This window comes from Taeniopygia guttata, chromosome 26 (genome assembly GCF_048771995.1).
Source record: "Taeniopygia guttata chromosome 26, bTaeGut7.mat, whole genome shotgun sequence".
Lineage (NCBI taxonomy): Eukaryota > Metazoa > Chordata > Aves > Passeriformes > Estrildidae > Taeniopygia > Taeniopygia guttata.
Window position 1 is genome coordinate 2,987,825 of NC_133051.1, and position 25,749 is coordinate 3,013,573.

General features: G+C 56.8%; 1 protein-coding gene across 1 annotated transcript in view; it reads left to right on the forward strand.

Moving 5' to 3' along the window:
• Positions 1-4,453: 4,453 nt before the first annotated feature.
• CNTN2 (contactin 2) overlaps positions 4,454-25,749 on the forward strand; it is a 30,953-nt gene continuing 9,657 nt past the window's right edge. The window contains exons 1-9 of the mRNA XM_030291887.4: positions 4,454-4,641; positions 16,115-16,218; positions 21,195-21,339; positions 22,080-22,255; positions 22,541-22,636; positions 22,849-23,058; positions 23,644-23,743; positions 23,948-24,123; positions 25,413-25,549. Of these exons, the coding sequence (XP_030147747.4) occupies positions 16,164-16,218; positions 21,195-21,339; positions 22,080-22,255; positions 22,541-22,636; positions 22,849-23,058; positions 23,644-23,743; positions 23,948-24,123; positions 25,413-25,549 (1,095 nt within the window). The 5' untranslated portion in view covers positions 4,454-4,641; positions 16,115-16,163. The remainder of the gene's footprint in view (positions 4,642-16,114; positions 16,219-21,194; positions 21,340-22,079; positions 22,256-22,540; positions 22,637-22,848; positions 23,059-23,643; positions 23,744-23,947; positions 24,124-25,412; positions 25,550-25,749) is intronic.

Below are 25,749 nucleotides of genomic sequence, written 5' to 3' on the forward strand. Positions count from 1 at the left end.
GTCGCACAGGTCCCAGCAGAGCTGCGAGTGCCACCTGCGACGTCACCTCCTCGGCCCAGGCTTTCCGTGTACCTGCAGCAACCAAGATTTCAGTTAAGCAATAAAGAAACCAAAACCTTATTAAGGAAAAAAAAACAACAAAAAAAAGACAAAAAAAAAGAAAAAAAAAGAAAAAAAAAGAGAGACAACTCCTATTTCTTGCACTAAAAGCTGTTTTATTAACGAGAATAACGATGCTTTTCTGGTCCTCACAATGCCACCCACGGCATCAGTAGCGCCCCTCGCCCGTGTCTCCATGTCCTCGCATCGTTCATCGGGGTTTGGTTGCTCAACGCTGTCTAAACCCTGTGTCGGACCCCCAAAATTTTGTGTTGATCCCCATATTCCATGTCAAACCCTGAAATTCATGTTGAACCCCAAAATTCTATGTCATACCTCCAAAACTCCATGTCAAACCCTTAAATTCCATGTCAAACCCTTAAATTCCATGGCAAACCCTTGAATTCCTGTCAAACCTCCAAAATTCTGTCAGACTCACAAACTTCCATGTCAACCCCCAAAATTATGTCGAGCACCCAAAAGTCCCATGTCACCCACCCAAAATCCCATGTCAACCCCCAAAATCCCATGTCAACCCCCAAACTTCCATGTCAAGCACCCAAAAATCCCATGTCAAACCCCAAAATCCCATGTCAACCCTCCAAAATTTTGTAAACACCCCAAAATTCCATGTCAGACCCTCCCCAAATTCCATGTCAGATCCCCAAAATTCTGTGTCAACCCTTCCACATCCCATGTCAACCCCAAAATCCCATGTCAACCCCAAAATCCCATGTCAACCCCAAAATCCCATGTCAGATCCCCAAAATCCCATGTCAGACCCCCAGACCAGAGTCCTCCCTCCAAAATATCATTTTAAATGTCTGTTCCTCCCTCTCACATCTGACAGAAAGTACCGGGACTGTTTTGTTTTCATTTAATTTGTAAATATCTCGTGATCCGTCCGTCCTCTCTGTCCAACCTCCCGGCTGGTCTCAAGTATCCTGTGTATTTATTTGCCTTTTTTTTTTTTTTTAAAGCAAAAAAATAAAACAAAAACAAAGAAGAAGAAAAAAAAACCCACCACATTTGCGTTAACCCCACCTGTTCCAGTGAGAAATGTAAAGCTGAGGCTGTAAAAAATTCAGTTTCCAGCGAGATTTATGGACTAGAAGGGGAAAAAAAAAAAAAAAGGGTTTAATTTAAGGACTTCTAAACCAACTGCATGAGAGATGAGAGAAGGCCAAACTACTCAGATATCTTTTCTTTTTTTTTTTTTTTTTTGAATCACTGTAAAAAAAGAAAATACTGGATTTTTTTGTATAGAGAAAACACTAAACATATAATAAAACATGGTTCAAAACTCATGCTGAGCCCGAGAGTCATTCCCATTGAAATCCAAGAGGAAAAAGCAGCAGAGCCTGGTCCTTGGCATTCCCAAAATTCCCAACCTGGCCAGGAGAGGAGGATATTCAGAGAGTGGTGCTGGATCAGCTCTGGATCCCATCCAGAACCAGAGGTTGGATTGTGCCGGTCCTGAGCATTCCCAAAATTCCCTCCCTGGCCAGGAAAGGAGGACACTGGATCAGCTGGATGAGCTCTGAGTCTTGTTCAGCACCAGAAACTGGATTGTGCCAGTCCTGAGCATTCCCAAAATTCCCTCCCTGGCCAGGAAAGGAGGACACAGGATCAGCTGGATCAGCTCTGGATCCTCTCCAGAACCAGAGGTTGGATTGTGCAGATCCTCAGCATTCCCAAAATTCCCAACCTGACCAGGAAGGGAGGATACTTAGGGAGCAGTGCTGGATCAGCTCTGGATCCCATCCAGAACCAGAGGTTGGATTGTGCCTGTCCTCGGCATTCCCAAAATTCCCTCCCTGGACAGGAAAGGAGGATACTGGATGAGCTGGATGAGCTCTGGATCCTCTCCAGGACCAGAGGTTGGATTGTGCCTGTCCTCGGCATTCCCAAAATTCCCTCCCTGGCCAGGAGAGGAGCATGCTCTGGATCCTCACCAGCCCCATTTTCAGCCCCCAAACCCTCGGGAAGCACAGAGGGAGAAGCTCCCAGAGCTCAGAAAACGTGGGATTGAGATCCCAGAGCTCAGAAAATGTGGGATTGACCCCAGCCCCCCATCCCCGGCGGCCAAGCGCGGGTCCATCCCTCTCTCCCAGCCCTTCCTGCCCGAGGCTCCCGAGAGCTCCTGGCAGAGGCTCCCGGGGCGGAGAAGGGGCTGAAAGGAGGGGGAGCGGCGGAGTAATTTGGTTAATTGAGATGTAATTGCGGCGGGCCCGGCTAAGAGGATGAAGGGCTGAGTGCTTCCTGCTGCAGCGGGGGCTCCTCCCGCCCCTTCCCAGCATTTCCAGGAACAGCAGAGAGGGGGAAAAGCACTTTTCGCTCAGTGGAGACATTCCCAGCGCGATGGAGGCACCAGCCGTGCCCCAAGGAAGGATGGAATTGTGGAATTGTGGAATTGTGGAATTGTGGAATTGCGCTTGGCTCCTGGTGCAGAAATTCCATCTGCCTGGAACTCGGGGATTCCTCCAATCCCCCAGTGTCCCATTCCCCCTTCCCACAGCCGCTGGAAGCACCAAGCCCAAGGTCTGAGCCTCTCCACGGGCTTCTTCCAGCATTCCCTTCGGGATTTTATCCCTCCCGGAGCGGCGGCAGGACCGTGCTGATCCTCGGGATCGATCCAGGCCACCCGCGCTCGGTGGCGCTTTGATGGCCCGGCGGTGACACCCGCACGGTCCCTGACCTCCGGGGGGACAGGACCGGAGCGATGCCGGGTTCCCTCCTCCTCCTCCTCCTCCTCCTCCTCCTCCTCCTCCTCCTCCGGCAGGCAGCTCCAGCCTGTTGCCCATTCCCAGGCTGAGTTTTCCCTGTTGGATCTGGGGTGATCCAGGGGATTCCTCGCAGAGCGGATTTCCCTCCGAGTGCTGTCGCTGCTGTCCCGCTGGGTTGGCACCCGAGGGGTCACCGCTGTCCTTGTCACCTGCAGAGTGACCCTGGCGGAGCTGCTGCCGGCGGAGGCACAGAGGGGAGGGGACAAAGGGCAGGTCCCCCTCCCTCCTCTGGGACAGGGCTCATTTCCTCCCCTGGATTTCCTTCCATCCATCCATCCATCCATCCATCCATCCATCCATCCATCATCCATCCATCCATCCATCCATCCATCCTCCCCCTGCCGGACTGCCTCCCGCACTGTTCTTCCATTCTCACTCCCAAACTGGCAGCGGGGAGCCCAAACTGGGACAAACTGGGCGAGGAGAAGCGACAGACGACACTCAGGTCCCCTCCTGCCCGCTCAGAGCCCGGGCCACGGGAGCTTTGTTAATCAATAGAGACACTAATGCTTTAATTACTTTTGTCTAATTGCTGCCCATTAACCTGCGGCCAGCCCCGGTACCCGCTGATCTCACGAGATCGTGAACAGGTCTGGGCTGGAGCTGGGAAGGGACGGAGGGACCCCGGCACATCCCAAATCCTCTGTTCCCACAGCCTGGCACCCTTCCCACACCTCGGGGCCTGCCGGGGGTCCCGGGGTGTCCCTGTCCCTGTCACATCCCCTCGCGTCACTCCACCGGCACGGAGCTCCGCGGCACCCCGAGAACAGCCGGGAGGGGCGGATCGTCCCGGGAAAGGCGCTGGGGGAGCCCCCCTGGGCAAACCTGAGCCCCCCGGGGCAAACCTGAGCCCCCCGGGGCAAACCTGAGACCCCTGGGGCAAACCGGAGCCCCCCGGGGCAAACCTGAGCCCCCCGGGGCAAACCTGAGCCCCCCGGTCACAGCCACGGCAAAGGGGGCTCGGACACGCCCGAAAACACGAGGGTGACCCAAAGGTGACCGCACTGTCACCCCCGCTCCGTCACTGTGAGGAATCCCCGTCCTCGCCTCGCGGAGGGTCGGGGACCGCCCACGCCACCGGAACATCCCAAAATTCGGCCGTGCAGCGATTTCCTCGGCGCGAATCCCACCCTTGGGTGTCTACAGAGCCAGAAACCCACGGGTACCCACGGGGAGATTGTGTAATTATGGATCCATGGTGTAAGCGTGGGTATATTCACGCACGGGGGGTGCACACACCCGGACCCACACAGGGATGGGGGGCCCTGGGGCTGCTCCCACCCCACAGCGAGGGGTTCTGACCCCTCCAACCCCCTCCGCCCCACACCTGCTCCGGCCCCGAGGGGGCTGTGCCGGGGGGAGAGGCTGCGGGATGAATTATGCATGATGATGATGATGATGATGATGATGATGCCCGAGCTGCTCTGCCTGCCCGCCTGCTCCTTGAGCTGTGGCAAGCGAGGTAAAAGCAGGGAGGGAGGGGAGGGGGGAGAGAACATAAATAAATAAATAAAAACCCCAACAATTCCCCGTCTCCGGGGAGCGGCGTGGTGGTTGGCAGCGAGCGAGGCAGCGCGCACGCAAGGAGGGAGGAGAGGGAGGAGCACATCCTAATGCAGAGATGCTGCAGTGGCTTTGGGCACACACATCCACCCTCGGCCAGCCACCAGGCGAGCGCCGCCTCGCAGCCCAGCCCCCGGCAGCCGCCAGGCCCCGCGGGCCCCCGGCTGATGCCCACGCAGCCCTCCCGCCGCAGGTAAGCGCTTTGTGCCGCTCTGCTGCATCCCGGAGGGATGGGGAGGGCTGCGGCTGGACCGGGGTGGATCGCTCCCGGCTCTCCGGGGCTCCGCTCCGGCCGGGAGGACGCTGCGGGGTCCCGCTGGGCTCCGCGGGGATGGGGACAGCAGCCGGGGGTGGTTTGGGTACTCCGGGCCCAGGAACAGCAGCCGAGGGTGGTTTAGGCGCTCCGGGCCCGGGAACAGCAGCCGGGGGTGGTTTGGGGATTCCGGACCCGGGGACAGCAGCCGGGTGTGGTTTGGGCACTCCGGACCCGGGGGTGGTTTGGGCGCTCCGTGCCCGGCCAGAGAGGAGCTGGGGGTGGTTTGGGCATTCCAGACCCGAGGACAGCAGCCGAGGGTGGTTTAGGCGCTCCGGGCCCGGGAACAGCAGCCGAGGGTGGTTTGGGGATTCCGGACTCGGGGACAGCGGCCGAGGGTGGTTTGGGCACTCCGGGGCCGGCCGGAGAGGAGCTGGGGGTGGTTTGGGCATTCCGGACCCAAGGACAGCAGCCGAGGGTGGTTTGGGCGCTCCGGGGCCGGCCGGAGAGGAGCCGGGGGTGTTTTGGCCATTCCGGACCCGGGGACAGCGGCCGAGGGTGGTTTGGACGCTCCGGACCCGGGGGTGATTTGGGCACTCCGGACCCGGGGGTGATTTGGGCATTCCGGGCCCGGGGGTGATTTAGGCGCTCCGGACCCGGGGACAGCAGCCGGGGGTGGTTTGGGCGCTCCGGGCCCGGGCACAGCAGCCGGGGGTGGTTTGGGAGCAGGGGCGGCCGCGGCGGTGGCACTTGTGGCAGCGCTGCGCGGCCGAGGTCAGGGCGGCTGTCAGCAGAAATGTCTCTTACGGGAAAAAAAAAAAAAAAAAAAAAAGAAAGAAAGAAAGAAGAAGGAATATTTCGGTTCTCAGCGATTGTCGCGAGGTTTTTTCCCGGCGCGTTCCGGCCCGAGGCACTTCGGGAGTGCATTTTGGGGGGGTCGGGCACCTCCAGCGTGCTGGGGGTGGTCCGCAGAGGGTTCAGAGGGTTCTGCTGCCCAAAACTACTTCAGCACCCCCAGAAAGAGCTGGGAGAGCCCTGAGCCCTGGCGAGGAGGGAGCAGCAGGGACGCCGGGGTGTCCCAGTTCACCTTCCTGAGGGCAGACCCCAGGGGTGCTCCCAGGGCAGTTTGGGGGTGCTCCGGGGGGATTTGTGTGTCTGGGGCTGTGCCAGGGACACGCGGGGCTGTGCCAAGCCGCGGATCCGTTCCTCCGCGGGCATGGGGGGCACCCCAAAATCAGGGCATCCCGAGGCTTTCCCGGAGCCCCAGCTCGGCCCTGCTCCTCCCAGGCGGATCCAGGAGGAATTCTGAGGGTGCAAAGCTGCAGCAGGGAACCTCGCAGGAGATTTAGGATCAAGAAATGAACCTCTCCAGGTTGAGTGTTTGGGATTTAGCACAGCGGAACAACCCCAAAAACCTCTTGCTTTGCTCAGCAGCGGATCCCAAACTTCCCAGAAATAACTGAGCTTTCCAAGGGGTGGCTCAGAATTCCCAAAAACTCCAGAAAACGGGAGATGGGGGTGGGGAGGGGGGGTCCTGTCCAGCCCAGCTGCACTTGGGCTCGGGTAGAGTGAGACAAAGGGTTCCCAACGCTCCTCTCCATCCTCTGATTAATTCCTACAAAACTGAGTGGCCGCTTTTATCCCTTTGGAATATTCGCAGGGGATTTGATGGTCTGGGTTAGGATTTTCTCCGTGGATTTACCCCAAATAAACCATAAAGGGCAGAAAACCCCAACCGTGCCGTTAGGATTTCACACAGCACATGGAAAAAAGGAAATCTTTCCCATGGAAAAATAGGAACCCACGTGGAGCTGAACCCACGTTAAAGCTGTTAAAGGGGCGCTGGAAATGCCCAAAATCCAAATTATCCATGGAATACCTGAGGGAGATTGGGATGGGAGTCTCAGGGAGTTCGGGATGGGGTTTCAGGGAGTTAGGCATGGGGGTCTCAGGGAGTTTGGGTGGGGTTTTCGAGGAGCTCGGGATGGGATTTCCAGGGAGATTGGGATGGAGTTTTAAGGGAAATTGGGATGGGATTTCCAGAAAGTTCGGGTGGGGTTTTCGGGAAGTTCAGGATGGGATCTCCAGGGAGTTTGGGTGGGGTTTTCAGGGAATTTAGGATGGCAATTTCCTCATCTTCCACGGGTTTGCTCAGCGCGGCTCTCCAGCTGCACAAAATCCCTTTCCCTGAACCCAAAATCTTTCATTTTCCATTATAAACACCCCCGGTCCCGTTGTAAAATCCCACTGGGATGATCCAAGGGAGGCGTCCTGGGGAGCACAAGGGACATTCCCAGCCGGAGCCGGCCGTGAATCCCAACCCCAGCCCTGCCCAGCAACCCTGACCCTAAATTAGGACATTTATTACCTACTGGCATCCCTAAAAAAGATCCATAAAAACCAGGCGGGACCAGGAAAATCTGTTTAGTGCTGATCCCTGACAAGGCCGGGAATGTTTGGAGCCCGAACCCCAAACCCAAGGGCGGCAGGGAAGGTTGGAACATTTCCCGGGACGAAGGAATATTTCCGGGGAAGAAGGAACATTTCCCGGGAAAAGGGACTATACCTTTTCCCAGGAAATGTTCCTTCTTCCCAGGAAATGTTCCTATTCCTCGGGAAGAAGGAACATTTCTTGGGAAGAAGGAACATTTCCCGGGAAAAGGAACATTTCCGGGAAAAGGGAATATTTCCTGGGAAGAAGGAACATTTCCCGGGAAAAGGGAACATTTCCTGGGAAGAAGGAACATTTCCCAGGAAAAGGGAACATTTCCTGGGAAGAAGGAACATTTCCTGGGAAGAAGGAACATTTTCCAGGAAAAAGAAACATTTCCCGAGAGGCGTTGGCAGCACCGGGAATGTGCCTGCGGGAATATCTGTGACTTTAAGAGGCACTAACCAGGATTTGGGGCCGGTGTCGCCTCCCGAATTCCCGCTGGGATCACTCCTGGGGGGATTTCCAGACTTCCAGCCCCTTTCCGGCTGCTCTGGGCTGAGGAAAAATCTCCCGGCTCTTCCCGCTGGTCCCCTTGGCTTTGTCACTTGTCCCAAGGCTTTGGCTCAGGGCTGAGCCACCCCGAGGGTCCCGAGGTGAGCCAAGCCCAGAAGCTCCAGGAGCTCCAGCTCCAAACCCCTGGGAATTTTCCAAGGGATAGTTGCATAGCTCAGGTTGGAATCCCATCCCCCCCAAGATGGGAAAGGGTTTGTTTGGAGAGGAAAAAGAGAATTAAAATATAATTAAAATAAAATATAAAATGAAAAAGGAAAAGGAAAGGGAAAGGAAAAGGGAAAGGAAAAGGAAAAGGAAAAGGAAAAGGAAAAGGAAAAGGAAAAGGAAAAGGAAAAGGAAAAGGAAAAGGAAAAGGAAAAGGAAAAGGAAAAGGAAAAGGAAAAGGAAAAGGAAAAGGAAAAGGAAAAGGAAAAGGAAAAAATATTAATAATAATTTTTAAAGCTCGCTGCAAAGCTCACATGTAAAATTCACTCTGCCCAGAGCAGGAAAGTCCCACTCATAATAAAATATTCTTTTTTTTTTCCTCCCACAATTCGATTTTCCCCCCAAGCCCACCCCGCCCACTCCCCTTTCCATGTCCGGGGCCAAAGGCACCTCCCGGCTTTGTTTCCCGCACAAAGGCAGAGTTTGGATGGAAAGGAAACTCCCCCGAGCCCCGGGGACAGCGCGGAGCTGCGACCCGCGGGGCTGCGGCCAATTATTGGGGAAAAGCAGGAGCAGGGAGAGAGGGAGCGGCCGGAGATCCTGCTGGGATCTCACCAGAGCCGGGAACAGAAGGAGCCAAACCTCGGGTATTTGATCCTTCTCAAGCCCGTTCTGCTCCGATTAAATATATGAATTATTATTAAATATATAACGATTTTAAATGGTTGATTTTAAATGATCGATTGTAAATTATCAGTTTAAGATCATCAGTGAATGACCCGGCAGTGCAGACAAGGGGCTGGTGCAGGGTGGGAGAATCTGGCTCATCCCATGGATCCCATGGATCCCATCCCACCCCATCCCATGGATCCCATGGATCCCATGGATCCCATCCCATCCCATCCCATCCCATGGATCCCATCCCATCCCATCCCATGGATCCCATCCCATCCCATCCCATAGATCCCATCCCATCTCATCCCATCCCATGGATCCTATCCCATCCCATGGATCCCATCCCATGGATCCCATCCAATCCCATCCCATGGATCCCATGGATCCCATCCCACCCCATCGCATGGATCCCATCCCACCCCATCCCATGGATCCCATCCCATCCCATCCCATGGATCCCATCCCACCCCATCCCATGGATCCCATCCCATCCCATCCCATGAATCCCACCCCATGGATCCCATCCCACCCCATCCCATCCCATGGATCCCATCCCATGGATCGCATCCCATGGGTCCCATGGATCCCATCCCATGGTCACAGAATTGCATCCCAAGGGACCAGATCCAAAAATCCCCAGTCCCATCCCAACTAAAACCCCAGAAATATCCCCAAAAATCCGTCTGATTTTATCCCAGCCGCAGCGGAGCGGGCTGGGTGGTGACCACCCCTGGAGGGGAATTCTGCTCTTCCATTTCCTCCCGAAAATTCCACAAATATTCCAGAAGTTGGCTGGCTGGAGAAGGACAGGGACACAAAGGCCACAGCTCGGCTGGGATGGGGCACCCCAAAGCGGCAGCGGCCTCCGAGCTTGGAACAGCGGGAAAATTGGGAAAACCAGGAAAATTTGGACAGCGGAAACAGGCAGAGTGGAGACTCCGTGCTCACCCACCCAGCCTGGGCTCAATGTCCCTGCCCGGGCTGTCCCTTCAGGGCACAGGAGGGGCACAGAGCCCGTCCCCGCTCGGTGCCACCCCGGCGCCCCGGGAAGTGACGGATCCGCGGGGATTGGAGCAGATCCCGGCAGGGAAGGAGCCGGGGCTGGGAGCGCCATCTGCTCCCGCAGCCTGGGCCCCTCCGTGCTCCCAGCCGGGGACAGAGCCCTCCTGCTGTCCCCTTTCTGTCCCCTCCTGCTGTCCCCTTTCTGTCCCCTTTCTGTCCCCTCCTGCCTGTCCCCTCCTGCTGTCCCCTTTCTGCCCCTTCTCCCTGTCCCCTCCTGCCTGTCCCCTCCTGCCTGTCCCCTCCTGCCTGTCCCCTCCTGCCTGTCCCCTTTCTGTCCCCTCCTGCCTGTCCCCACCTGCCTGTCCCCTTTCTGTCCCCTCCTGCCTGTCTCCTTTCTGTCCCTTCCCCAAGTCCCCTTTCTGTCCCCTCCTGCCTGTCCCCTCTGTCCCATCCCTTTGTCCCTCTTTCTCCCATCCTGCCAGTCCCCTCCCGCCTGTCCCCTCTGTCCCCGTCAGTCCCTCTCTGTCCCCTCCTGCTGTCCCCTTTCTGTCCCCTCCTGTCTGTCCCTTCCCCCTGTCCCCTCTTGCTGTCCCCTCTGTCCCCTCTCTGTGTCCCTGCCCGGCTCCGGGGCGAGCACAGGGAGCAGCGAGCCCAGGACGGGGGGATGTGACCCCGTGGGCTCTGCCCTGGGAGGGGTGACACGGTGGGACAGGGACAGGGACAGGGACAGGGACAGGGACAGCGACAGCGACAGCGACAGCGACAGCGACAGCGACAGGAGGCTGCTGCTGGTGGCTCCTGCTGCTCCTCATCCTCACCCGGCAGAGCAGAGTTGATCCAGGCACAGGAAGAACATCTGGGATTTTCCCACCGCTCCAAGGGCAATCCAAACCCACCTGGGCAGGACAGAGGGGTGTGGGACCCTCCAGAAGTGTTCTGGGGACACATCTTGTGGCTGGGGACAGGAGCAGTGCCCACAGCACCCGTGGCATGGGGTCCTGACCTCTACCAGAGCAGGGACCCCCAAATTGCACTTTGGGGTCTCTTTGGGGTGACAGAACTCCACCCCAAGCCCCCAAACCCCACTTTTGGTCCTTGTTTGGAGCCTTCCTTGCTCAGGATGGGTTTGGAGCGGCCCAGAATTCCTGCAGGACCCGGAGCCACCGACAGATCCGAGCCCAAAAAATCTCTCCCAGAGAGTTTTCCTCTCAATCCATCCCTGATTTCCAGGAGGACAAACCCCTGCCAATGAGCCCGTTTGTCCCTCCCCAGCCACGCTGTGCCAGGACGGACACGATGTCCCCAACCTTGGGAAGGTTCTGAGAGTCAGAATCCCGGGAACATCACACGCCTGCCCTTTCCAGCTTTAGCCACGATCCCGAATAAAAGAGGCACAGGAGGAAATCCAGCCTGGCCCCGCTCGGGACCGATCCTTCCCTGGGGAATGCTGCGGCAGAAGGAGCTGCCCCACTTAATCCCAAATGCTCCTCTGGCGGCTGAGTGCAGGAGATGGAATTACACCGATTTATCCCGGTAATGGATAGCTCCGGACGCGGCATCTCCTGCCAAAATCCACCCCTGACCTCCCCAAAATCCCACTGGAATCGTCCTCCAGAGGCTGCAGCTCCGCAGTCAGAGCTGGGGGTGCTGTTCCGGGCAGTTCCTCCTCTCCGAATCCCCCCGAGCTCCCGGCTCTGCCCCCCGCTCCCGATCCGGAGGGAAGGGACCGTGTGGAGTCTCCCGGAGGTATCGGTGACAGCCTCCATTAGCGGCGGTGACAGATCCCCTCTCGGGACAGCAGCCGGCTCTCGGGTGGCTGTCAGAATACCCCGGGAACAGGGAAAAACTGCTCCCTGCGGCCCTTCCCTAATTAGGGATGAGAGCAGGGCTCAATATCCAGTGCAGAGAGCTCCCGAGCTCTGGAGGAACTGGGGGTTGGATCAGGATCAGGAGCTGGGGGTTGGATCAGGATCAGGAGCTGGGGGTTGGATCCAGGATCCACAGCTCAGGATTGGATCCAGGATCAGGAGCTTGGGGTTGGATCAGGATCAGGAGCTGGGGGTTGGATCCAAGATCCACAGCTCAGGATTGGATCCAGGATCAGGAGCTGGGGGTTGGATCCAAGATCCACAACTCAGGATTGGATCCAGGACCAGGAGCTGGGGGTTGGATCCAAGTTTGACAGCTCGGGGTTGGATCCAGGATCAGGAATTGGGAGTTGGATCCAGGACCAGGAGTTTGGGGGTTGGATCCAAAATCCACAGCTCAGGACTGGATCCAGGGTCAGGAGCTGGGGGTTGGATCCAGGATCTACTGCTCAGGATTGGATCCAGGATCAGGAGCTGGGGATTGGATCCAGGATCAGGAGCTGGGGGTTGGATCCAGGATCAGGAACTGGGGGTTGGATCCAGGACCAGGAGCTGGTGGTTGGATCCAAAATCCACAGCTCAGGACTGGATCCAGGGTCAGGAGCTGGGGGTTGGATCCAGGATCAGGAATTGGGGGTTGGATCCAGGACCAGGAGCTTGGGGGTTAGATCCAAAATCCACAGCTCAAGATTAGATCCAAAATCCACAGCTCAGGACTGGATCCAGGACCAGGAGCTTGGGGTTGGATAAATCCAGGGAATGTCAGAGAAATTCCCTGGATTTCGGAGCTGCCCCAAGGAGCCCCCACCCCTAGGAGGGAGGACAGGTCCAACCCCGACCTCCTCCCGCTGCCTGCTCCTTATGGAAGGGATTTCAGCTGACAGAGAGTGGGTTTAGATGGGATATTGGGAGGAATTCCTGGCTGGGATGGAATTCCCAGAGAAGCTGTGGCTGCCCCATCCCTGGAGATGTCCAAGGCCAGGTTGGAGCCACCTGGGATAGTGAAAGAAGTCCCTGCCCATGGCAGGGGGTGGAATGGGATTTAAGGTCCCTTTCCATCCAAACCAGTCCAGAATTCCACGAAAAATAACAAACCCCAGCTCCCCCCTCTATTTGCTGTTTGTTTCCAAAGTGTGAGGGGGGAGAGGGAACAAAGAAGGCAAAGCTGCAGCCGGAGCCTTCCCGGGCTCGGGAAACGGGGCTGGAAGCGCCGGAGCAAAAACTCCCCGAGTTTAATTTGCAGCCGCTGGTGCAGGAACAGCTCCACCGCTCCCGCCTCTCCCAAACCCCGGAGCAAGGGAACTGCGGAGATTTGGAAAAGTCAACTCATTAATTAGCGCAGGGCTGGCGTCTCCCGCAACCCCACAGCGCGCCCGGCTCAAAGCCACCCCTTGTCCCCAGGGCGGAGGGACAGGCCAGGGGAACAAAGGGACAGTGTTGGCTGCAGGGCCGTGGGCTCGGGACGCTGTTTGGGGCAGGATTCTCGGTGACATCAAGTGACTCCATGTGACCGAGCCACTCCAGGGCTGCTGGAACCAGCGGCTTTTGCGTGGGAGCGTCTCCCGCCCCGCTGCGCTCTGTCCCCAAATTCCCTGTCCCTGCCACAGCTCGTGCCTCTCCCACCTGGAGCTGCCACCTCCCTCTGGCAGCGGTTCCTCCCTCCCCGGCCGGGCGGGATAATGAAGCCCCAGCTTTATTTTGGGGACTGTCAGGGAACAGAATCCCAGCAGGGCTGAGGGCGGCTGCCCCTTCTTTGTCCTCTCCTTCCTGTCCCCTCTGTCCCCCCTTCTGTCAGTCCCCTATTTATCCCCTCCTGCCATTCCCTATTTCTCTGTCAGTCCCCTCTGTCCCTCTGTCCCGTGTCTGTTCCCCCTGTCCCTCTCTGTCCCCTCTCTGTCCCCTCTCTCTGTCCCCCCTGTCCCTCTCTGTCCCTCTCTGTCCCTCTCTGCCCCTCTCTGTCCCCCCCTGTCTGTCCCCTCTCTATCCCTTCTTTCCACTGTCTGTCCCCTCTCTCTGTCCCTCTCTGTCCCCTCTCTGTCTCTCTCTGTCCCCTCTTGTCTGTCCCCTCTCTCTGCCCCTCTCTGTCCCTCTCTGTCCCCCTCTCTGCCCCTCTTTGTCCCTCCTCTCTGTCCCCCCTCTGTCCCCTCTGTCCCTCTCTGTCCCTTCTTTCCCCTCTCTGTCCCCTCTGTCCCTCTCTGTCCCCTCTGTCCCCCCTCTCTGCCCCTCTCTGTCCCTCTGTATCCCTTCTTTCCCCTCTCTGTCCCTCTCTGTCCCTTCTTTCCCCTCTCTGTCCCCTCTGTCCCTCTCTGTCCCCTCTGTCCCTCTCTGTCCCCCCTCTCTGCCCCTCTCTGTCCCTCTGTATCCCTTCTTTCCCCTCTCTGTCCCTCTCTGTCCCCTCTCTGTCCTCTCTGTCCCTCTCTGTCCCTCTCTGTCCCTCTCTGTCCCTCTCTGTCCCTCTCTGTCCCCTCTCTGTCCCTCTCTATCCCTTCTTTCCCCTCTCTGTCCCTCTCTGCCCCTCTCTGTCCCCTCCTGTCTGTCCCTCTCTGTCCCTCTCTGTCCCTGTCTGTCCCCTCTGTCCCCTCTGTCCATCTCTATCCCTTCTTTCCCCTCTCTGCCCCTCTCTGTCCCCTCTGTCCCCTCTGTCCCTCCCGTGTCCCCTGCCCGGTTCCCAGGGCCGAGCCCTGCTCCGGGCGCTGGGATGCATCCCTGGATCCCAGACAAAGCACACCCCGGGATTTGGGGGCGCTGGCCGCACCCCGTGTCTCTGGGCGAGGACACAAAGAGCCCGGCTGGGCTCTGCTGTTTGCTCAGGTGCTGCCGGTAATGAGCGGGGGTTGGGGAGGGGCAGAGCATCCCCCGGGACGGGCTAATCCCGCTCCGAGCTCGGGGCGGACAGATGGGCAGGGCAGGAACGGGAGCAGCACCAGCTGGAGCAGGGGGGTGACAGCAGGAGCGGCCCGGGAGCTCTTGGCAGCATCTCCGGCTCCTCGCCGGGGCGTTCTGGGGAGGGCAGCGGGAAGCGAAGCCCTGCCGGGCTCCGGGAGCGCTCCGTCAGCCGTTTCCAAAGGGTTTGTTAACAAAGAGGGAAAAACCGGCCCGAAATCCCTGCTGGAGTTCCCTGGGAAGAGGTGCCAGGGGTGGGGCTGCACAAAGAGCTCAGGGTTTGGTTGAGGGTTGATTTTTTGGGAAGTTTTGGGATCACAGGATGCTGTGGAAGAGATTGGGAAGGCCATCAGGAAGTGCCACTGCACTTAAAGAGTTTCAGTTAAAGATTGTTTTGTCACAGGATCCCCAAATCCTTGAGGGATTTGGGTTGGCAGGGACCTTAAAGCCCTTAAAACCCATCCAGTGTCACCCCTGCCATGGGCAGGGACCCCTGCCTTTATCCTGGGCTGCTCCAAGCCCTGTCCAGTCTGGCCTGGGACACTTCCAGGGATGGAGAATCCTGTTCCAGGGCATCCCAACCCTCACCAGCCGAGAATTCCTTCCCGACGTCTTCATTATTTTCACAAAAACCCAAATTATTCCTCATTTCTCACTCCCCGCCAATACCCCGTGCGCTTCCCCCTTGGTGTTTTCCATCAAAAACACTTGGAAAGGAGAGTTTATGGAGGAGGGGGGAAGAATGGGAAATAGCAAAGGAGGAGGGACAACAATTCCTCTCCCTGATTGTCCCCTCCCATGGGGACAAAAAGAGCTCCTTCAGCAGCTCCTGCTCCTCCGGGCACCGCTGGAATTCTGCCCTGGAATGACTCTTGCTCGGGCTGGTGGCCAGCGGGGAGGCACAGCTGGACTGTGGAGCCTCTGGAATTGCAGCCCCATGGAATATCTGGGGCTGGAAGGGCCCTGCTGACCCCAGACCCCAGATCCTCTGGAATTGCATCCCCGTGGAATATCTGGGGCTGGAAGGGCCCTGCTGACCCCAAATTCCAGATCCTCTGGAATTGCAGCCCCATGGAATATCTGGGGCTGGACAGGCCCTGCTGACCCCAGACTCCAGATCCTCTGGAATTGCAGCCCTGTGGAATATCTGGGGCTGGAAGGGCCCTGCTGACCCCAGAACCTCTGGAATTGCAGCCCCATGGAATATCTGGGGTTGGAAGGGCCCCGCTGACCCAACTCCAGATCCTCTGGAATTGCAGGCCCATGGAATATCTGAGGCTGGACGGGCCCTGCTGACCCCAGACTTGAGAACCTCTGGAATTGCAGCCCCATGGAATATCTGGGGCTGGAAGGGCCCTGCTGACCCCAGATCCTTTGGAATTGCAACCCCATGGAATATTTGGGGCTGGACGGGCCCTGCTGACCCCAAATTCCAGATCCTCTGGAATTGCAGCCCCATGGAATATCTGGGGCTGGAAGGGCCCTGCTGACCCCAGACTCCAGATCCTCTGGAATTGCAGCCCCATGGAATATCTGGGGCTGGAAGGGCCCTGCTGACCCCAGATCCTTTGGAATTGCAACCCCATGGAATATCTGGGGCTGGAAGGGCCCCGCTGACCCCAGACTCCAGATCCTTTGGAATTGCAGCCCCATGGAATATCTGGGGCTGGAAGGGCCCTGCTGACCCCAGATCCTTTGGAATTGCAACCCCATGGAATATCTGGGGCTGGAAGGGCCCCGCTGACCCCAGACTCCAGATCCTTTGGAATTGCAGCCCCGTGGAATATCTGGGGCTGGAAGGGCCCCGCTGACCCCGCTGTGTGTCACCCCCAGGGCCACCGTCCCCACGCGCCCGTAGAGGCTCCACAGGACCCGGCACAGGATGGGAGGCACCGCTGGATTCATCCACACTTCCCTGGCCGTCGGAACCTTCCTGGGTGAGAAATTCCCGTGGGAGCGGCGGGACGGGCTGGTGGAGGCGGGATATCCCCCGGGATTCACCGGGAACCTCCTGCCCGCGGGGTGCAGCGCTGCTGAATCCCAAATCCCCGCCTGGTTTGGGATGGGCTGTTCCCTGCCTGTGCTATTCCCAACATCCCTCTGGGCCAGGAATGTTTGACACAGTTCCCCCTTTCTAAACCCAGATTTAGGGAGGTGCAGGAGGAATTTCTTCCTTCCAGTGGGATCCATTCCACTCCCCATCCTGCTTCTTCCAGGGATTCCTTGCTGGCCTCACCCTGAAAAGGTCCCCCTGCTCCTGAGGGAGCATTTCTGGGTGCCAGGGAGGATTTCGGGATTGCGGGGATGATTTCCAGATCTCAATGACCACTTCTGGATCTCAGGGAGAATTTCTGTGTCTCAGGGATAAATTTTGGATCTTAGGGACCATTTCCAGAGCTCAGGGAGAAATTCCAGATCTCAGGGACATTTCTGGACGCCAGGGAGAATTTCTGGGTCTCAGGGATAAATTTTGGATCTTAGGGGCCATTTCCAGAGCTCAGGGAGAAATTCCAGATCTCAGGGACATTTCTGGATGCCAGGGACCATTTCTGGATTTTGGGGACAATTTCCAAACCTCAGAGACCATTTCTGGATCTCAAGGACTATTTCTGGATTTACGGGATGATTTCTGGATTTTGGGGACCATTTCCAGACCTCAGAGACCATCCCTGGATCTCAGGAAGGCTCAGGCTGCTCCCTGCAGGTCCCTTTTCCGCAGGGAGATGTTTCCTCTCCGGCTGAGAGTGGATAATGCCCTCCAGCCAATCCATCAGCCCGGGCAGAGCCTGCTGGCCCATCCTCATAAATATCTAATTACCTTTTAATGTTCTCTGCATCCCCGAGGAGGCCCAGGCAGGGCTGGATCCGGAGGCAATTATCCCGCTTGGAAATCAACCTGACCCCGGAGCGGCCACGGAGACGGACTTGGGGTCTCCCATCAACCACCTGAGCTCAGGAAAATCCCCCAAAATCACACCCTGGGAAGCCTGGGAGGGTGATTTTCACTGACCTTTGGGTGGTGGTGCTAAGGAACTCTGAAGGCAGCTGGGACAGGGGGAAATCCTGGGAATACGAGGACGGATCGGGACAAAAGGATGGAAGCGATGGATGAGGCTCAGGGAAATGTTATGGAGTGGGAAAGAGCCAAAACCTCCAGGTCTGGAGGGGGATTTAAATATTTAAAGCTTCTGAAGTGCACAGAGATCACTCTAAAATCCCAAATTTCCCCAGCCTTTGTTCAGTTGGGGAAACCTCTGGAAAATCTGGGAATCCAAGCCCTGACCCTTTGTTCCTCAGGAAGCTGCTTGTTAAAAACAACCCAAAATCAGCCTCGGTTCCTCAGAGAGCTGATCCTCAAAGAAAAAAAAAAAAAAAAAAAAAAAAGCCAAATCCAGTTGGATTCTGGGCATCAAACTCCTGTAAAACCAATTTATTGCCCAGCTCTCCACTGCGATCCAGGAGCTCCAGGGCCATGCTCTGGATGTCCTCAGAAAAAGGAATTCAGCTTGGAAAACATTCCACAAGGAAATTCACCCTTTCCTGGGCTCAGCACAAAGTGCAGCCTCCTGCACACCTGGGCTTTCCAGACCGGGCTCTCAGCAAATTCCTAAAAAAAAATCCTAAAAAACAATCCAAAAGGGAGGCTTTGGAGTCACCTCCCTGCAGCTGCTTCTCCCAGTCTTCATTTTCAGGTGTTCTGCTTTCACCTGTTTCTCATGATTTTGGGGCTATTTATCATTTTCTCTGATACTGAAGGTGATTCCAGAGGCACGGTGGGGTTTTTCCCGTTGTCCCATCTCTCCCAGCTGGATGGGACATGGAAAATTCCCAGCAGGTCACTCTGCTCCTTTGAAATTCAGCTTAAAAACCTTTATTTTGTGCCTGTCTTCTCCCAGTTTCCCAAATGCCAGAGCTCCAGGACAGATCCTGCACTGGCAACATTAAAAATTGGGAATTCTGGGGTGGCAGAATGGCCCAGATCAGTCTCAGAAGTTCTGGGATTTATCAGTTCTTTATTTTAACCTTATCCCCACCTTGTTAACTGTTTAATTACTGCCTTAATCAACCCCTGATTTGTTTAATGAGCAAAATCCAAGTGTTTCACCCCCAGCACCTTGGAATTGTGGATTAAAATTCACCTGAACCCCTGGCATCGATTCCAAGTGGGAAAATCGATGCCTGGCACTGGCAGCCATGACCTTGGCAAGGACAAAGGGACAGCAGAGGCGAGCAGGGGGACACGGGCTCCAGGTGGGATCAGGAGCGAGGATGAGCCTGATTTGGCTTGATTGGAATAAAAAATCCCGCGGGGAAGGGGAGGGATGGGAGTGGTACCAATAGATACTTTATTGTTAAATAAATAGAAATGATTTACCTTATGGTCCCTAATTAATCTCAAAATTCAAGCTGTTCGGCCTGGATCCCGTCACCGCCATCTATCAGAGCACAATTAACTCATCTATCAGCACTCAATTAATTCTTTCTCATTAATCCCCCATTAACTCATTATCGTTTCCCCACCCCCGGTCAGCAGAGTTTATTCCAGCCGGGGCTCCCTCAGCACTGACACAAACGGGAGAAGATTCCCAGCTTTTCCTTTAGGAGCAGAGCCATCCTGGAAGGAAAACACCACTGGCTGGGAGGGCAAACAACCCCAAACCCACTGCTTTTCCTTCATTCCAAAGAATCCTGGCTCAGCAGCTCTCCCCGTGTGGCACCGGGGACCATCCTGCGAGCACATCCTTGCGAGCCGGGATAATTGCCTGGAGCAGGGACACGGCGAGCAGCTGCTCCCAGCCCAGAGCCAATTAGCACCACCTCTATTGCATCCCATTGCATCCCATCCCATCCCGTGGATCCCATCCCATCCCATGGATCCCATGGATCCCATTGCATCCCATCCCGTGGATCCCATCGCATCCCGTGAATCCCATCCCATCCCATGGATCCCACCCCATCCCATCCCATCCCATGGATCACATTGCATTCCATCCCATCCCATGGATCCCATCCCATCCCATTGCATTCCATCCCATCCCATGGATCCTATCCCATGGATCCTATCCCATGGATCCCATCCCGTGGATCCCCATCCCATCCCATGGATCCCATGGATCCCATTGCATCCCATCCCGTGGATCCCATTGCATCCCGTGAATCCCATCCCATCCCATGGATCCCACCCCATGGATCACATTGCATTCCATCCCATGCCATGGATCCTATCCCATGGATCCCATCCCACGGATCCCATCCCATCCCATCGCATCCCATGGATCCCATCCCATTGCATCCCATGGGTCCCATCCCATCCCATCCCATCGCATTCCATCCCATCCCATGGATCCCATCCCATTGCATCCCATCCCGTGGATCCCATCCCATCCCATGGATCCCATTGCATCGCATCCCGTGAATCCCATCACATCCTGTGAATCCCACCCCATCCCATCCCATCCCATGGATCCCATGCCATGGATCCCATCCCATCCCATCCCATCCCATCCCATGGATCCCATCCCATCCCACCCCAGCCTCCTCCCGGAGCAGCCGGAACGCGAGGCAAACCCTGGGAGCTCCCGCCGATCCCAGGCCGTTCCCGGCTAGAAGTGACTCTTCCATAAACCATCGCGCTCACGGGAATCGCTTCCCTCGGGAAGGAGACAGATTGGCGTTGGCACAGCGGGCTGGAGACGCTCGTTAATTCAATTACAGAGCAGGGAAGGATCCCGGGGCCGCGGAAGCAGCTCGGAGCTTATCAGTGCTGGTGGCTCCTTCCCTGATAAGGGCCAGGCGTCTCCAGGGGGATGGGGACAGCCAGGACAGACGTGCTGGCAATTATCCCACCGGCTGTTCCTGCAAGGAAGAGATTTCCAGGCGGATTCTGCCTGGCTCTGGCTCGCAGTGTCCCTTCCAGTGAGCACGCCGGGCTGCGGGAGCTGTCCCAGCTCCAGCTGGGGTGGAATGGGATGAACTTTAAGGTTTTTCCAACCCAAACCAGTCTGGGGTTCTGGGATTTCCCTGTGTGAGAGGGGATCTGCTGGAATTTGGAATTCTGAGGCACGAAGGAAATGTCCCTTCCAGTGAGCACGCCGGGCTGTGGGAGCTGTCCCAGCTCAAGCAGGGATGGAATGGGATGAACTTTAAGGTTTTTCCAACCCAAACTGGTCTGGGGTTCTGGGATTCCCCTGGAATTTGGAATTCTGAGGCACAAAGGCAGCTGGCACTTCCCAGTGGCACGTTGTCCCCAGAGGGTGGCCCAGGCGTGGTGTGGGTCAGGCAGGTGGGGCCTTTGTCCCTCTTGTTCCTCCCCGTTCTCAAAACCAGAGACAATTCTGAGTCTGAACACCCCAAGATCAGCTTCAGGCTCATCCCAGCCACAGAACAGGGTGGTTTGTACTGGTTTGCACTGGTGTGTACTGGTTTGCTCTGGTTTCCACACCAGCAACCAACTGGTTTGAGGTGTCAGGAGCTGGTGGAGCTGCAGGGACAGAGGGGACCTGCCAGGTGTGTCCAGAGCCGTGAAGATCCCGGTTCTTCCCTCTTCTCCCTCACCCTGGAGAGGATTTTGGAAGAACGAACCAGGCAAAGTCTGTACAGGCAGAGGAGGAACCTCAGGGACAAAGGGACATTCCCAGCTCCACTTGTGGTGTTCCAGGAGGTCCCTACTCCTCCCTCCACGTGTCCCCAGGGATGCTGGTCCCTCCAGAAGGGCGGGAATGGTGCGGGATGCTTGGCAGGAATGGCAGCTTGTGTTCCCACAGCCGGGCCCGGGCTGTGCTGACAGATGGGGTGCGGTTGTCACATTGCTCCTTCTCTCCTCCTCGCTGCTGGGCACGCCCTACAAAACTGAAAAGGAGGATTTTTTAGGAAAAGCCAAGCGGAACTGAGCAGGTTTTCCCCTCTCCCGCAGTTTGGTGCCAAGCTCAGAGCGGCACGAGGAGCTACGGGCCGGTGTTCGAGGAGCAGCCGTCCCACACGCTCTTCCCTGAGGGCTCGGCAGAGGAAAAGGTCACCCTGGCCTGCCGAGCACGGGCCAATCCTCCCGCTACCTACAGGTGAGCTCAGGGCTCCCTCTGCACCTGGAGAGAGAGAGAAACATCCAGAACTCTGCTGCCTCCCCTCCACTTCCATAGATAGAAAATTATTCACTTGGGAATGAGATTCCTTGTCCTGGGAGGAGCTGAGGGAGCTGGGGAAGGGTTTAGAGAAGCCTGAGGGAGCTGGGAAGGGTTTGGAGAGCCCTGAGGGAGCTGGGAAGGGTTTGGAGAGCCCTGAGGGAGCTGGGAAGGGTTTGGAGAGTCCTGAGGGAGCTGGGAAGGGTTTGGAGAGCCCTGAGGGAGCTGGGCAGGGGCTCAGCCTGGAGCAGAGGAGGCTCAGGGGGAATTTCTGGCTCTGCACAACTCCCTGACAGGAGGGGACAGCCGGGGGGGATTTGGGATCTCATCCCAGGGAACAGGGACAGGAGGAGAGGGAACGGCCTCAGGCTGTGCTGGGGAGGCTCAGGTTGGACACCAGCAGGAATTTCCTCATGGGAAGGGCTGGAAGGGGCTGCCCAGGGGGGTTTGGAGTGCCCATCCCTGGAGGGGGCACCTGGAGGTGGCACTGAGTGCTCAGGGTGGGGGTCGGGTCCCACAGGGATTTCCCAACCTCAACAATCCCACAACTCTGAGATGTTCCACCCCTCCTGGGGCACAGCTCAGATCCAAATCCGCTCCAGCTGGAAATCCACCAGGCCCAGCCCCGTGAGTGTGGCCATGGGGATTTATCCCTGTCCCCGCTCCGTTTCTTCTGGCAGGTGGAAGATGAACGGCACGGAGCTGAAGCTGGAGCCGGATTCCCGCTACAGGCTGGTGGCCGGGGATTTGGTGATTAGCAACCCTGTGAAATCCAAGGATTCCGGCTCCTACCAGTGCGTGGCATCCAATTCCAGGGGCACCGTGGTGAGCAGGGAAGCCTCGCTCCGCTTTGGCTGTAAGTTTGGCACGGCCAGGTAAATTAAACACAACCCCAGTTAGGCTGGGCTTAAACTGAGCCTGCCTGGGAAAAGGCTGGAGAGAATCTCTCCAACACATCATCCCACGGAGAAATCTCTCTCCCATAGAAATTTGGAGAGTTTGGAGAATTTCGAGTATTATGGAGAAAGTTAATGATATTTTTAGATCTCCCTCTGCACAAACCCACCCGAGGAGGGGCAGAGAGAGCGCAGAGGTTCCTCCAGCTCCATTTTTCTGCCCAGGTTTCACTCTGCCTGTTCAGTTTTGCAGGAATTCTCGGCGGAAGAGCGGGACCCCGTGAAGATCACCGAGGGCTGGGGGGTGATGTTCACCTGCAGCCCCCCGCCCCACTACCCAGGTAAGGGGGACACAGGAGAGCACAGGGCTCCCAGATTTTCTGGAAATTTCATGGAAGTAAATTTGGGGTTAATTCAGAGTTTGCAACGCAACAAAGCAGAGGCAGGATTTGGTGTGTCCATGCAAGGGCCAATTCCAGCCGGGAATCCCACTGGGTCCATCCCACTTGGGAGGACAAACCTGTCCAGTTTATTCCTTTCCTTTTCCCCCCAGGTTTATCCTATCGATGGCTCCTGAATGAGTTCCCCAATTTCATCCCGGCCGACGGGAGACGTTTCATCTCCCAGACCACGGGCAACCTTTACATTGCCAAGACAGAAGCCTCGGACTTGGGCAACTACTCCTGCTTTGCCACGAGCCACATCGACTTCATCACCAAGAGTGTCTTCAGCAAGTTCTCCCGCCTCAGCCTGGCTGCAGAGGGTCAGTGCTCAAAAACACCGATTCTTACGGGAAAAAATCCGAATTAACAAACCTCCGCAAAGCATTTGGGCCCCACAGCACCCAAATTTCACCCTCCAGACTCTCTTAGGAGCCTCAAAAACATGGATGGGCTGGGGTGGGAGGGAAGCAGGACTCTCCCCAAGATTCCCTGTTTCCACTCCATCCATGGGGTTTCTCTATTTTTAAAGGATAGTTCTGGAACAGGGAAAAGGGAATTAAACAGGAGGAAGGCCTGGATGGACACGGGTTGGAGCAAGCTGGGATAGTGCAAAGTGTCCCTGTCCATGGCATGGGTGGGACTGGATGGGCTTTAAGGACCTTCCAACCCAAACCATTCCAGGATTCTGGGATTCTCGTGAATTGCGGAGCCCTGAGATGTTATAAAAGAGATTTTTAGAGACTTCAGCAAGAGCTGTCTGAAAAAGAGAACAGAACCTCTGTCCCTTCACCCAAACACGCAAAGGAGTTGGGAAGTCACCTCATGGGTCCTTCTGCCCCTTGAGACTCCCTGGGTGGCATTTCGGTGTCCCCCAGGTCCCCTGAGCGGTGTTTTCCCCGTGGCAGATTCCAGGCAGTTCCCACCCAGCATCAAGGCCAGGTTCCCTGCGGACACCTACGCTCTGACCGGGCAGGCGGTGACCCTGGAGTGCTTCGCCTTTGGGAAGTGAGTGCAGCTCCACATGGATCGGGATGGGGATGGGGATGGGGAGGGAACAGCAGAACTTCCACAGCTCCAATGGAAGACCAGAGATGGAAGGAAATGGGAAAAGGGAGGACCTGGCCAAAGCCAAGGCCCAGTGGGACAGGACCAGGGTGGCTGTACGGGGACCGAGCTCAGCCCGGCTTCACCGGATCGGCTTTTCTGCAGCCCTGTGCCCCGGATCAAGTGGAGGAAGCTGGATGGGCCGCAGTCCTCCAAGTGGATCGGCAGCGAGCCCCTGCTGCAGATCCAGCACGCTGGATTTGACGATGAGGGGACGTACGAGTGCGAGGCGGAAAACGCCAAAGGGAGGGACACCCACCAGGGCCGCATCATCATCCACGGTAACGCACCCAAGTGTGTCCCTTATCCAAGGGGACACATCCAAATGTGTCCCTTATCCAAGGGGACACACCCAAACTCATCCCTTATCCAAGGGGACACATCCAAATGTGTCCCTTATCCAAGGGGACACACCCAAACTCATCCCTTATCCAAGGGTTTGCAGCCAAACATGTCCCTTATCCAAGAGGACGCATCCAAAAACATGTCCTTCATCCCAATACATGTTCTTCACCCAGGGAACACATTCAACACGAGTCTTTCTTCCAAGGAGACACAAACGTGTGTCCATCATCCAAGAAAAAAACATTTAAACACATGTCTTTCACCCAAGGAACACAAATGTGTCCTTCACCCGGGGAACACATTTTAACTTCACAGGGAACACCAAGGTGCCCCAGGCAATTCTCTGAGGCTCTGGGACTAAAACCACCCCCTCTGATCCTGCCTCTTACCAGCCCTATTTAGAGGTGTTGCAAAGCCCCAGCCAGGACCTGCAGGGATCAGGGAAACCTTCCCTCTGTGGGCACATTTGGGCTGTGGCAAGGGGAGAGAGAGAGAAAGAGAGAGAGCGAGCTCTTAATGGGCTCTGAAATCATCACAGCAAACGTCAGAGAACCAGGGAAGGAAGGAGTCCGATAAAAATCAAACCTGGCTCACGCTCAAGATCCTCTCCAAGCCTGAGGAGCTTCCACCAGGGGTAATGCTCTGAGCTGCTGAGCAGATCTAGTCAAGCTAAAAAACTTAAACTGGTTACCTCATCCTGATTCCAGTTTTTCCTGAAGTTCAGGAATGGCCCAAAGCTGAGAGAGGGACAGTACGGAGGAGATATCAGGAATTGTTTACTGCCAGGGTGGTGAGGCCCTGGCACAGGGTGGAGGGGGATGGTGGCACAGGGGCTGTGGCTTCCCCATCCCTAGAAGTGTTCCAGGCCAGGGATGGTGGGAGGTGATCCTGCCCATGGCAGGGGGTGGCACTGGCGGACCTTGAAGTTTCATTCCAACCCAAACCATTCCGTGATTTGATGGTTCAGGAATGGTTGGATTTACTCTTAAGAAGAGAAACCAATTCCTCAGCCCTGGATTCTGCCCTGGTCTTGCACAGCCAGAGCGCAGCAGGACCTGGCCGTGCCTCTCACTGCACAAAAGGCTGGGACTGCTCCCGTGGCAGATCCCGCTGTGCCGATGGCTGTGCCGGCAGCGCTGGCACAGAGACGTCCTTCTGCCAGCCTGGCACTGCCACCTCTCAGCTGAGCTCCTTGGCTCTGCCCTCTCTCTCTTGTCCCCCGCAGCCCAGCCCGACTGGCTGGACGTGATCTCGGACACGGAGGCCGACATCGGGTCCGACCTGCGCTGGAGCTGCGTGGCCTCGGGCAAGCCCCGGCCCACGGTGCGGTGGCTGCGGGATGGACAACCCCTGACGTCCCAGGTACTCGCCAGCCAGCTCTGATCCCGCTCCTCCAGCCCAGCCCCTCCTCCTGCCTCGCTCCTGCATCCCCGCCCTGGTTCTCACCCGCATCCCTCCTCCATGTGCCCCATCGGGCTGCGAAGCGATGGCACCATCCCCAAATCCCCTCTGCTGGCGCTGCCATCCCAGCCATTGCTTCGTGCAGCTGCAGGGACTCACAG